We start from the raw sequence: 14,444 nt of genomic DNA, 5'->3' as shown, positions 1-14,444 counted from the left end.
ACAGGGGTACTTATTATAACGTTAAAGTTTAGTTACCAGGGTGCTCAATTTCGTAGAATATTTTGATAAACGTTTCTAGATGAAACAACCAAAATCTTGTGATCCACCTTTATATACGGATTATGCGCAACATTAAAACTATGAACTCACCAACCTTTGTGTTGACACTTGAAAGCATGTTTATTCTCAGGTTCCTAGAAGTCTTCCGCTGTTTGCTTATATGTGATACAAGCTATGTGCATGGAGTCATACATGCTTTATTCGAGAAAACGTTGCATTCACAGAATCTTCACCATGTATCTTATTTTGACTGCATTATCAACGGATGTAGTATTGTAAACTATTAATTACGGTGATTGTCTATATGTAGAAATCATCAAACGTCAAAAATCTTGGAATTTGATATTCAATTATGGTGTGCCTTTTCAAAAGAATGTAATGTTTACAAAATGTATCATGTAGAGGTCAGTACCTCACTGTGAAATTGATGAATGATGTATTCGTCCAAAGGGATTTGGACAGATCGTCACAATGTAGTAATAATATATACATATATAAGAAAATGTTTTGACTTGTTAAATGTTGAAGATATAAAACGCTTGATGCATTGGTGGAATTAAGAGAGTAACATTTCTAGAAATACCTGCTCTTCAATTTGTTGTGCTACAACCTGATTTGTACCGCTGAACTATAAACTTGTCCTGATCCGATGGTATACATAATACAATTCCGTTCAAAGTTTATACTGAGCACATATTGTTAGAGCATGTTGGGGTTCAAACGACTATTGGTTTGATAAATATTTTATAAGTTTTAAAATTTCAAGTTCGTTGATACATGTATAGACTATGCATAACTTAATTTTACCCCTTAATCCTTAAGCGTTTCACCAATACATATACAATAGTATTTTATAAAGAACACAAGCTAAACCTTTTCATCTCTCAATCCCTTGTAATCCATATAGTTCATCTATCATCACCATCACTTTACATTCCTATTCACTGTTAATACGAATCATAAACATCGATCCAGCATAGTGATAGGCAATACGTAAAATATTAATGTTGCTCAAATCATATATTAATATGATAACTAACATATATAATTAATGTTGCTCAAATCATAAATTAATACGATAACTAAAATAAAGAGACATCTCAAAAAGTATACAATATTTCTAGTTTGCTTGAAAAACTATCACCATAAGGAATCCACTTTGGACATTAACACAAAGTCTCTATATTTATTTCCGAAAAACAAATACTCATATGGAAATGAAGATTATCCAAAAGAAAACAACTTCAACCAATTCTCTATATTGCTTCACCAATAGTAACACAGAGTATCATAAGCAAACAACATATAGCATACTAATTTTAAAACAATAATGTCATGACCCGGAAAGTTTCGACTAATTTTGAACCAAACTCACGATACGATTTCATAATTCTGACATGATAAGCAAAGTCCGTTATGTTGCGTCTCAAAAATTTTGAATTGTTTCCTATATTCAATTGACCTTCGACCATCCCCGATGATTCACGAACCACTATTTGTAAATAGATATGTGTGTGTGTGTGTGTGTGTATATATATATATATATATATATATATATATATATATATATATAATTTCTATACATAATTATTATATGAATATTGTAATAATTTATAAATATTACATGTAAAAAGTTATAGCATTTATTTATATGTAAATAATTACAAAATAACATATAATAGTTGTGTTAACACTAAAATTATTATTGCTACTTTTATTATTATTAATATAAATATCAATATTAATATTATTATTATTATTATTATTATTATTATTATTATTATTATTATTATTAGTATTATTATTATTATTATTATTATTATTAATATACTTATTATTAATTATTAATATTAATTAAATATAAATTATAAAAGAAATATAATTGTACGAAATCTGTTTCCTATCTCTTTCAACTTTAAATTTTCTTCTTTCCTTCTGTACATCCGTGAACCATAATTGATATCTGACACTGTGTGTGTTTGTCTCCTTCTCCTCCTAATCAGTTATCCTAATGGGTACATATCTATATACATATTCATATATGTAAAACAATGCATATAGAACACACACATATACTAACTCACTTATTTCTCTTCTCTCATCTTCTCTTTATATACAACATCCATGAGCATTTACATATACAGATATCATATACACGCTCACCATCTTATGATCCCATCACCGGATCACCATCCTACTCAACCCAACCACACCGTATCCTACTGCTATTTCTTTTGCTGATGATGCTTGCCTTGCTTACTTCCTTCAGTTTCAGTTTCATGTGAATAATCACCATTCAAATTTTCTTCATCACTTCACAACCGAACTCTACCACCTCACCTCCATATCTTCCTCTCTCTCTTCCATTTTTTAAATCTAGGAACCACCACAAACACCACCTACAAGAACACCCACAAACCGCCATACTCAAGTTATATTTATGTCTTATTTTTTTTTTTAAACCCATCGACTAGCTACTGCTACTATACGGTTTATGTTCTTCGAACACCAACAACCCGTCACCTACTACTAGTTCCTGTTCTGATCAGCTTTTCACCCAAAAGTCAAACCATTTCTTGATGATTGCTACTGCCACGTCTGTTTCATGTTTCAACCAAAACCCACCTCATCACCAACACTCTACTACTTACTACTGCTTCGTTTTCAGTTTCTATTTGGTTAAATCTCATTGATTACGTGTGGTTGCTCTCAGTCAAAAAAAATTCACAAACTTATTAACCAAGACAACCATCGAACCATATCCACCACCTTGAACTTACCATATCAATTCGAACCCAAAACCCATCGTTAACTACAGTTGCAGCTGCACCACTGCTGCATCTGTTTCATTTTTCTGTTTAACCAACCCAAACACCACCAATCAACGCCACTGTTACTGTGCTTCTGTTTTAATTCAAGTCGAGCATCAACCATAACAGTTACTATTATACTAGGTTTATGCTTCTGTTTCTATATTTATTTGAGAAGATAGAAATGGTACACATATTTAGTTGAAGCTTTATCAACTTGATAATATTATATTACACAAATCATTTCAATTATGTTGGTGGGACAAAGAGAAGAACTCATGGCCGACATCATGGGTCACTTGAGGCGTGCAGTTATAATTTTTTTTATATAATAATTAATTAATTAAGTGAAGCATAAGATTGTGATTATGGGATGATTATAAAGTTGATAATTACTGCGTAACTATATCCATGTTTACTACTAGTACCGTTCCCATATTTCGGTTACCAAAAGCAAACAACCACAAATTTTATTTGGGCCGTGACCCATCTATAGATTCTGTTATGGCTGCTCTGTTGGGCTGATGTATCACAACATTCACCCCTTGATTTAACTTGGGCCAAATAAAGGTTAAATGGACTGCAAAAATACAGTGGGATAGTGATGATGTGAATTGATGATGATAACACTTTGATAAGCGTAGATGATGTTGAAGAAGATGATGCATAGTGATAGCGAGAATAATGATGGCGAGATTGATGTTGATGATGATGGGTATGAAGGAGATGATGGTGATTATAGGTTATGATGATCCGAGATGATGATGAATGATGATGATAATGTTAAGGAACCAAAATTTGCTTGTGACTGCCATACATTTTATTCTTTTTAACCATCGAATAGTTACAATTACCAAGTGGATTTAGCTTTTGGGCATGGCATGATATTAAATGGTGATACATCCTTGTTAAAGGTGATGATGTTTATGTTATGAAGATGAAGAACTCGGAAGTTTGGTTAAATAGATTTAGTTGTGAATTTAAAACAGAAAAACGAGTTAGATTGAATGGTTTGGGTGTGTATTTGGGGAACTAGAGGTCAAGGGTTCAAGAGAGCGACATTTTTTTATGTTAGAGATATAGTTAAGGCTGGAAACATGGGTTAAATAAAATAAATATGGGGTTTAAACCAAGATCGAGCTAGTAGCTCAATGGTTAAGGATATTATCGGCTTAGCGAGATGTCGCGGGTTCAAAGCCGGACTTGGACATTATTTTTAAGGGCTACTTCTTTGAGGTTCATGAATCCAAGGCCAACCCTACGTTGTTCAGTATCGTCGTATGCATATTATTACTACAAAATATCGTATTGTGAGTTCATTTGCTCCCTTTTACTCTTTACATTTTTGGGACTGAGAATACATGCGCTGTTTTTATAACTGCTTTATTAATGCTTTTGAAATATATTTTGAACTAAGAATACATGAAATGCTTTTATAAATGTTTGACGAGATAGACACAAGCAAAACATTCCTCGAATAAATTATTATGCAGACGAAAGTTCTGCGGATTATTATTGAATTATGTGGACATGATAATTGCCACCAATTGATGAGAATATTTTTCCCCTGATTATCATTGCTTGGTAACCTAGGAATTAGAATCGGGTATGGCCCTAATTCACGCGAATCCTAAAGGTAGCTACTGAGTTTAACACCCCCACCCAGAATGTTCACTAGACGGAAGAGCTAGTGGGCGTGGTGTTTAGTACTTCGAAGTTTATATATTATACAGACGAGATGTTCTGTTTTGGGGATATTATTGATACGCATTATATGTTAAGGTCGGTTACCATGTTGAGCAATGAAATCGAAATGAATGTTATGTATCGAGAGAATGATTTTTATACATAGGTTATGTGTATTAGTTTTGTACACGAGATATGTGCACGATTATTTAAAAATCGCGAGGCAACCTACGGGGGAGAAAAGGATACGAACCTACTCTGCTAAGCATTATGAAAAATGGTTTCGTACACGAGATAGGTGTACTGTATTTGAATCTTGTGGTCTATCAAAATGATGAATTTTATTGTTTATGATAAACTTATGAACTCACCAACCTTTTGGTTGACACTTGAAAGCATGTTTATTCTCAGGTATTAAAAAAAATCTTTCGCTGTGCATTAGCTCATTTTAAGGATATTACTTGGAGTCATTCATGGCATATTTCGAAAGACGTTGCATTCGAGTCGTTGAGTTCATCAAGATTATTATTAAGTAAATTATAGTTGGATATATTATGAAATGGTATGCATGCCGTCAACTTTCGATGAAATGAAAGTTTGTCTTTTAAAAACGAATGCAATATTTGTAAGATGTATCATATAGAGGTCAAGTACCTCGCGATGAAATCAACTATTGTGAATCGTTTATAATGTATATGAACGGGGCATTTCAAATAACTCTGTGTAACTACGAATTATAACATTATTAAACTACCATATATAGTTAGGAACTTGATCAAGGGATCCAAACATATATAGTTGATGAATGCGAAAATCAAGTAACCATTTTTCTCAAGTACACAAAACTAAATAGGTATAAATTCAATTCGCGTTATCCTTTAAGAAGCACAAAAAACATCAAAATATTATCAAAACTTCGATAACGAAATTAAAAGTGTATATTAATATAAGAAATATACATCCCTTCAATTTCATCTTTCTAAACCTTTAAAACAAACACATCCTAAGATGATAATATATTAAAAACAGTTTCCTTAACTTAGTGAATGCAAATATGCATATTGGATATCATGAGAAAATTATACTTGATGTGTAGATTCCCAACCACAATTGATGATAAGTCATCGATGATGCTATACATATTATATTTTTTGTGTATTATATTGTTTGTCCCAGTCTAATACTGATCAAAGTGAAAATGTTTTATTTTAATTATATATGATGGTGAAAGACCGTTGAACATTCTTAAGTTTAAACGGAAGTTGCATTTATATAGATGAATACATGAAAGGACATAAGTTATTAAATTTAACCTTAACGATATTATATGTTTCATTCATTACAAAACTTATATTTGCAACTTTGAAAGTTCTTTCTAAATTATTACGAGGTGCATTGCCCGTACGTTGCACGAATAACATTATGGGATATGGTGATGAAGTCGTTTGACAAAGACTAAGGTTGTTGCAGGCTATATAAACTGTATAATAAACATGAAGGATAAGATGCAAAATTTGTTAACCAAAACTGGAGTAGGATTGAAACGTTCAAAAAAACAACAAAGAACATGTGAATGCTAAAGAGCCGGTGAAGTAGTAGATTTGTTGGAGTTCCCATGCAATTTCTGTACAGCAGGGTCCATAGCTGATGCAAGCTGCTGCTGTGAAGCGTACCTTGACAACAACCTTAATGCAACATGTGGGCAACAATTTGCACAATAATTATGCCATCATGAAAGTGGGGTACTATAGTGATTACAGTTAGAAATAGTGTTCGAAAAACATGAGATTCAGATAAAACAGTAAAAGCTCATAAGATGATGAGTGTATACCACCTGCCCATTCATACATAAAAACTATTGGTGTTGCAATAAATAAAACGAAAAAACAAATTATATAGTTAAAAAATTATGTGCATACATAAAGTTTATAAATCTCTCTTTTGTAACTAAAAATGCTGAATAGAAATTATGTATTCCTGTTAAAATTTTCTACACTAAAACTCGTGTAAGCCGATTATTAAAATTATAAGTAAAAAAATTTCAAACATCAAAGTTTACAATAAGTTGATTTTACCTGAACATAAAGAAAGGGATGGGAAACAAAATTACTTGGTAACCCAGAGTCAGTAACCGAGCCACATGTCACCACAGGGTTAGACACAGGTTTAGCAGCACTTTTATTCTCCCAAATATTTATCTGTAACCAAATCGCATTAACAGAAACCTGGGTATTTTTTATATGTATAGAATATGTAAGCTGATCAAATGGAAAAATATGGTTAGGGTTTAGTGGTACCTTTATAAATTGTGGTTCAAGTTGAAGAAGGTTTCTTTGTAGACGATATTTCTTGTGTGGCCCTTCAAAGTCCGATCATCATCATCGACCATTACTATTTTCAGGCCATTCGGGTCAGTGACTCTTGAAAGGGCTACGTACAGTTAACCGTGGCTGAAGACAGGTTTTGGGAGATATAGGCCAACAAATTTTAACGACTACCCTTGGCTTTTGTTTATCGTCATTGCGTAACATGGTCTGACCGAAAACTGTATTCGTTGCATGACAAAGGGCCACTTTGTTTGGGTCGAAGTCAGGATAATTCTCGGTATGATAACTTATTTCCCTACATGGAAGCCAGTGATTATTCTAGCTTGGAGCACAAATTTTTGGAAGTCGATTATGATTAGGCGCGTTCCATTACACATGCCTGAACTCGGGGATAGGTTTCGTAATAGCATAATTGGCTGGTCTACTTTTAGCTTTAGCTTGTGAGGAGGGACTCCTGGGAAATTTAATTTATTTAAGAATTCTACCGGGTAGGAGTGGTGTTGCTCGATGTTGTCTGTTGAACCCTTGCAAATCTCGTCAGAGCTTTTAAACGTCATTGTTGCACCGTTGAGTTTCTTGAACATATGTTTGTTAATCTGGTCAGCATCATCATTCCGGGGTGTCAAGATCGCGCGTTCGCGAATATATTCTTCATCTTCTTGTCTTACAGTGTAATCTGGGAATATTGTGTCAACAATGGTTTCAATGGGTGATTTTTTGGATCTGACAATGTATTCATCGGGAATCTTTATCCACGTTGGTTCGTCCTCTCCATCTTTATGCCTTGCTTGAACTTTACCTTCTCCTACATCCAGCACCTATTTATTGAAGGCCTGTTTTCGGGTATCATGGTGACCATCAGAATTGTATTCGTTGATGCGCATGATGCGGGAAAGGGTATGCAGCTGACAATGTTGCCATAGATCCGATCTATTGATGCATGCCTGAATAATGTCTTGTCTCTTGCCTTTTGGTATCACGGGTAGGATTTTCCGGAAGTCTCCCCCTAATAGGATAGGCATACCCCCAAATAGCTTCGACCTGTTTGCATCGTCCTTAGCGCCCAAAATGTCGGGTAAGGTTTTTTCTAATGCCTCGAAAGCAAACCTTTAAGTCATTGGGGCTTCGTCCCAGATGATTAATCTGACTTCCTGAATAAGGGCTGCCTGGTGTGTTTTTTGTTTTATACCACACGTACTGTTTTCCATCAATTCGAGAGGGATCACGAAGCGACTATGGGCTGTTCGTCCGCCTGGTAACAGAAGGGAAGCGATACCTGCATTTTTTTTAGTGTTCTAAGGGCTTCAATTTATAAATGGATTGAAAGAATTGAACTGGGTGTGTTGGGGAGCATGCCATAATGGAATCCAATTACAAATTAACAAACCGAAAAAGAGAAATACAAATATACCCGATGATGCGACCGCAAGGACAATCATTCTTTCAGCTCGTAATTTTGCAAGTACATCGGTATATAGGAATGTCTTGCCAGTGCCACCTGGACTATATAAGAAGAAAAGCCCTCCTTTTTTCTGTGTGACGGCTGCTATGACCTGTTGATAGCAGTTTACAAATGGTCAATTATTCGATTTAAAAAAAGAAAAGGGAATCGGGTTTGAGGAAGGGTTGTTGACTCCCACCAGGAACAGAAAAGGGAAAAATGCCCATGTTCCTGTATTGTGGATACCATAACCTGTAGGTATTATTTTTAAAAAAAATTGTATTTAAAAATTTTAAGCAAAGGATGACAACCTGTTGGCAAAGGATGGTAGATACCCAGTGATAAATAGCAAGTTGTTCTGGGTTGAGAGAACTGAAGAGGGTTTCATGTAAAATATGCATGTCCTTTATGTTGTAGTTTAACTCTTCTCGAATCATCCGGTTGTCCATTTGCGTAAGCATAGATGGGTCGGGTTGTGGGAGGTCAGGGTAATCATCTAATGATTTTCCATTTTTATTTAATATGCCCTGTATTTCGACCAAGCAATAATTCTTAAGCTGGGCATCGGTGAGGATTAGATCAGGGAAGTTGAATAATTTTCTTTTCTTACGAAGAATGTCGTCCGATAACGCCTGCCAATGTGACTCCCATAGTTGTAATGGCTTACTGACATTGCAAAACAGTAGCAGGGTGACGAATAATTCGCGAAGTTGGACGCCTGAAGCCTATAATGTTGCTTCTGAGATAGCATGTGACCATTCTCTGTCATCATTTACCAAACCATATGCAAAGCAAGCGTCCTTAAAGGTTGGGTGTAAGAAACCATCTACTGTGCGTATTTCTTCAAATGAACGGGGACCTTTTACTATGTTAAGCAGCATACGTAAATAATAACGTTCACCAGAGGCAGGGTTTGAGTACACTATACGACCAATGCTGTTTCTAAGCTTTCTTGGGGTCCACATTTTGGCATCCTGATTCCATACGTAATGTTTAGGGAGTTTGGCGTACGTAAGTGTTCGGGCAAATTCATCCTGTTTGTTAAGCTCAAACCACTGCGTGAACATTGTTTCCTTAATACTTTCCCTTTTTAATAGGGCAGGGAGTTTTTGTGAATCGCCGAGCGTGATCGATTGTTGATTCGGCAGGTGAAATGACAATTTTATGACCGACGGTTTTGAGTAGTGGATGTCGTACGAAAACAGCCTCCAAACGGCCTCACATGGCGATAAATAATGACAATCCAAATAATTCTTTATCTCGTCAACCTCAAATATGTCTTCTACTCGAGTACCCCCATCGCTGGGTACCATGTTTTCTTGTATGACAATTGTTGCGCGGTCCGGGCCCTTGTTTAAGTATTTGAATAAATATTTGATTGCCCGAGATCTATTACACCACTCCACATTTATATGTGCATTGTATTTTGGAAGTAGGTATCGGTTCTATGGAACCACAAAACTGTTATCTAGTGGGGTGTTGTTCTTTTTAAATTTGATCCCGTTGTTTCGGTGCCTATAGTTAGCATATCCTTCTTCGTCAATTGTTGTTTTAGCGTAGTATGGTTTCGGGAAATGTTTAGAACACTGTTTGTCAATAATGCAAGGTGTATCCATGTGCGTTCCACCGCAAGGCCCATGTAACATGTATTTGGTTACAGCCCTAAACCCTTCGGGATCATTTATCTGTGATGGTATTTCTGCTGATATAAGGTCATCGATGTCAGACGATACTCTGCACTTATGAGCAGATGTTAACCATATTAAGATATGCACGTGAGGCAATCCGCGTTTCTGAAATTCGATGATGTATATACCTGTCAAAATGGAACCAAAAAATTAGGTTGCATATTCGGGAAAGTGCTAGAAAACCTTAATTATCAAGCAAACAGTACATTATTATTAGGGTCCATGAAATGCTGAATATGATTATGTATTAATTATATTAATTGTATGATCCGTTGGCTTCAAAAGATGGTAATGCAGATGCATACCTGATATGGTAGCGTGGGGGTACGTGATAGTACTATATTTTACTACGAAATACGTTACAAATTACACAAGTTTTAATTATTTATTTACAAATAGGATATACCTAAACCTTGCTACAACACTATAGGCAGTGTACCTAATCGTACAGTAGTGTAGTTTTTAGTAAGTCCGGTTCGTTCCACAGGGAGCGGGCTTATTGCACACTATATTTTTAAACAATTATATTTGTACAAAATATATTATATTAATAATATATAAAAGGGGTTTTTTACCGTTTAATGACCGGTTTGTCGATTTTAAAACTTTAGTCGCAGTTAAAACCGAATGTAAAATAAATATAACTTAATTTAAAACGTAAAATAAATAACGATAATGAAATTTCGATAAATAAAAGTGCGATAATTAAAAAGTACGATAATTAAAAGTGCAATTAAATACAATAATAATAAATAAAAGTGCAATAATTAGAAGTGCAATTAAATATGAAAATAAAGGAATTATGCTTATTTAAACTTCCATAATCATGATGTTTGACGTGTTAATTTTAGTTTTGTGCCCATGGGTTAATTGTCCTTTGTCCTGGATTATTTAATATGTCCATACGGATTTGTCCATAATAGTCCATCAGTCATAAATATAAAGAGCGAAAGCCTTCGTCAAATTATTCTTATTCCCGAAGTCAAATATTCCAACTAATTGGGGATTCGAATTGTAACAAGGTTTTAATACTTTGTTTAATGAATACACCAGGTTATCGACTGCGTGTAAACCAAGGTTTTACTACTTTGTTAACAATTACACCAATTACCCTTGAATGTAATTCACCCCTGTTTCAACAAGTCTATTAACTATTAATCCAGTTCCGTGTCCGGTAAAATGAATAATTATTGGTATTTATAGATATCCCGCCCACCGTACCCAGTCAAGCATATGTGGTTATATATAAATACGTCAAATTATAAGTTTGTATATTAAATTAACAAGGTATTGTTTAGTTAATATAAAACCCATTAATAGCCCATAGTCTAATTTCTACAAGTGTCGTTCTTTTATCCAAACCCCAATTATGGTACAAAGCCCAATTACCCAATTTTAATATTTTTAGCCCAACATCATGATTACTTCGGTATTAAATAAGCATAATAATAACTTAAGTACGAGACATTAATTTAAAAAGGAGAACATAACTTACATTGAGTATTTATCGCGTAGTGTTACACGGACAGAATTTCGACTTCAAAAACCCGTAAAATAACCTTTAAATAACCCGAACTAATCTAATATAAAACTACCCTATACTATATATATATATATATATATATATATATATATATATATATATATATATATATATTATATATATATATATATTATTTATTACAGAGTATTATTATTATTATTTTTTATATTTTTACTCGGCAGAATGCATGGCCTTTTATAGGCGTTTTGATTTCTGACAGCTCCGCGAGTCGTGGAGTTTTAAGCCTGCAAACTCCGCGAGTCGTGGAGTTTTAAGCCTGCAAACTCCGCGAGTCATGGAGTTTGAAAATCCAGCTCACATAATTTTGGAACCTTGCTTGTCGACATAATTTATATATAAATATAAAATATAAATAATTAATATAATTATTTATATATTATATTATATTCTTGTGCATAGTAGACTTGTAATTTTTAGTCCGTTGCGTCAGGCGTTGATAGTTGACTCATGTCCCGATTCCGGATTTTCGAACGTCCTTGCGTACTATTTTATATCGTGTACTTTGCGTTTTGTAACTTGTACTCTTGTCATTTTTAGACGTTTCTCATCAATAAATTGAACCTTTTGAATTGTATCTTGTACATTTAAGCTTTTTGGACGTTTGTGTCTTCAAATCTTCGTTTTCGCCTTTTGTCTTCGCACTTATTTAATATAAACGATTACAACTTACAATAGGAAAATTACAACTAAATAATTTACATATTGGGAGGATATTGCTACTAAATATATGTTCATTTGGAGCACTATCAAGTATCCCCACACTTGAACGTTGCTTGTCCTCAAGCAATACAGAACTTGAAATTAAATCACACGAATCACTTCTTTATTCTTCACACTTTATACATCAGTGATTTTGATACGGCGGTATTAACAATGATAGTAACGATGTGGTTTACAGTCCCACATGACTATGAAAATGTAGATCCTTAAGGAAACATTTGATCTTTTTGAAAATTTAATCTAGCTTTTACCCTAGATAAGTTTTTCGGAATAACCCTTCACCGGTGTTGTAAAATATTTTTGTGGGTTTTGTGGGTTTCAGATTTGAAAATTTTAGCTCAAAACTTATGGTTTTGTGTCACCCACTTGCTAACCCTGTATTAGGAAAGCAACACGTCCAGTTTACTTGTCCCGTATATTACCTTTCGGTAAACTACCGTCCGGTTGTAAAGGAAAGCGATGAACAAGCAACTGTTAAGGCAATGTCTCGTGACTTGCTTTTGATTATGGTCTATAACGTGTCGGACGCAATTACTATCCTTTGTAGGAGCAATAGTAAAGCTCACCCTTATAATTTTCCGGTCTGGCACAAGGTCCTGTCTTTGACCATGCTATGCAACCACCGTTCTTACGGTTGACACCCGATTTGGTTCAGGTGACCTAATGAATTCCAGGTGAATTCCTAGGATTTTACGTTCAATGGTAATGAATGCATTGAAAATGGGTTTTCAGAAAACAAATCGGTTTATAATTTTGATCAAAATGTTTTCTCGTTCAAGCTCGAGTTTAGATATCATTGAATTCCATGAGTTTGAATTCTCAATCTTTAAGGTCAATCTCAAGGATTGAGTAATATCAGTCTTAAAAGCTGATTTTTAATCTTTAAGGAGATTATCCTTTCTGGGGATCTGATTCATTAGTCTTATCAAGCTAATTTGCACGGTGTCCCCCCATTGTACGAGATAAATCCTTCTCATGGTTAGGATAAATCTGATCACTTGGCGACCCTGTTTGATGCTGAGGTTCGTGGATTTCCTGCTGATTTTAGTGATGACTTTTCTAGATTTTTCATCAACCTACAGCTGGTCTGGACGACAACTTCTTGACCTAAATCAAGAAGCGCGTGTCTTTTTCGGAAGACTTTACTTCCTTTTAATGATGGAATTGATTCATCGTGTAGATCCATCTTTTCTTTTCTTTCATCGGGTAAAATAGTTAATTTAGTCCAAAACAAAAGCACCTGCAATAACTTTACGGAAACATGTGCTAGATAGTTTTTAATTAAATAACTAGGTACATTCTCCCCACACTTAGTTTCTTCTTTGCCTTTTTATTCTCCTTTATTCCATTTTAAATGAATTCAAGCGTTTTAGGGTGTTTCTCAATTTATGTCCTTTCTGAGGTAACGATAATTTCGGTATTAACACCTAGTTTTCATAAAAATATATAAACATGATTTTAAATTCATTTAGTTGAAAATTTTTCAAATTTTCATAAAATTTGGCGTATAAACCCGAGAGAATTTATAACCCTTCCCCACACTTGAGATCATGCAATGCCCTCAATTGCATGAAATCAGACTCTAATTATAAATTCATGAGGGTGATTAGTGTAGAAAAGTGATTGAAAATACCCAGTTTGTAATTACAAAGCTCGTCAAATGATAGATGGCGCGCCTCATCGTTCATTCCTTCTTGTTTTATCACACATATTTTTCTTCAAAAACGGTTACTTTTCGGAACTGTTTGCTAATCTTTGAATATATGTATTTTACCCTAAATTATCATGCATTTTTATTAACGAGTTATGCACTAACCCGAACCTCGAATTTAACGTTAAGTGGGGTTAGACTTCCCACACTTAGCTGACGACACGTGAAGTCGGTAGAATGAGTTCCACGAATTAGAGTAGTGAGCCAGTTATTTACATCTCAGGTGGTATATATTATATCAATGGGTTTAAAGTTTAGACCCACCCGATCGTCACTACTTAATTCTTTTTTAAGTGTAGCTTTTAGTAAATGGATATGTCTCTTTTCTGGTTCTTGGTCAAATGGATCGATATACACCGACATACATATTTCTATAGGGTGGACAATTCCTAACATTTCCTTCCGTTTATTCTCAGGATCAAAGTTTTCACCTCTAT

General features: G+C 34.3%; 1 protein-coding gene across 1 annotated transcript; it reads right to left on the bottom strand.

Moving 5' to 3' along the window:
• Positions 1-6,132: 6,132 nt before the first annotated feature.
• Positions 6,133-9,637, bottom strand: LOC139855067 (uncharacterized). Its single transcript, XM_071844323.1, has 10 exons — positions 9,101-9,637; positions 8,660-8,956; positions 8,571-8,576; positions 8,271-8,436; positions 8,082-8,159; positions 7,828-7,970; positions 7,369-7,701; positions 6,667-6,754; positions 6,339-6,390; positions 6,133-6,241 (listed from the first exon to the last, which is right to left on the bottom strand). Exons 1-10 carry the CDS (start codon positions 9,635-9,637, stop codon positions 6,133-6,135), a joined length of 1,809 nt encoding a protein of 602 aa, XP_071700424.1.
• Between the last annotated feature and the right edge of the window lie 4,807 nt (positions 9,638-14,444).

This window comes from Rutidosis leptorrhynchoides, chromosome 6, assembly GCF_046630445.1.
Source record: "Rutidosis leptorrhynchoides isolate AG116_Rl617_1_P2 chromosome 6, CSIRO_AGI_Rlap_v1, whole genome shotgun sequence".
In the NCBI taxonomy this organism is placed as follows: domain Eukaryota; kingdom Viridiplantae; phylum Streptophyta; class Magnoliopsida; order Asterales; family Asteraceae; genus Rutidosis; species Rutidosis leptorrhynchoides.
The sequence above is the reverse complement of the archived record's forward strand: the minus strand, read 5'-3'. Positions and strand labels throughout refer to the sequence as shown.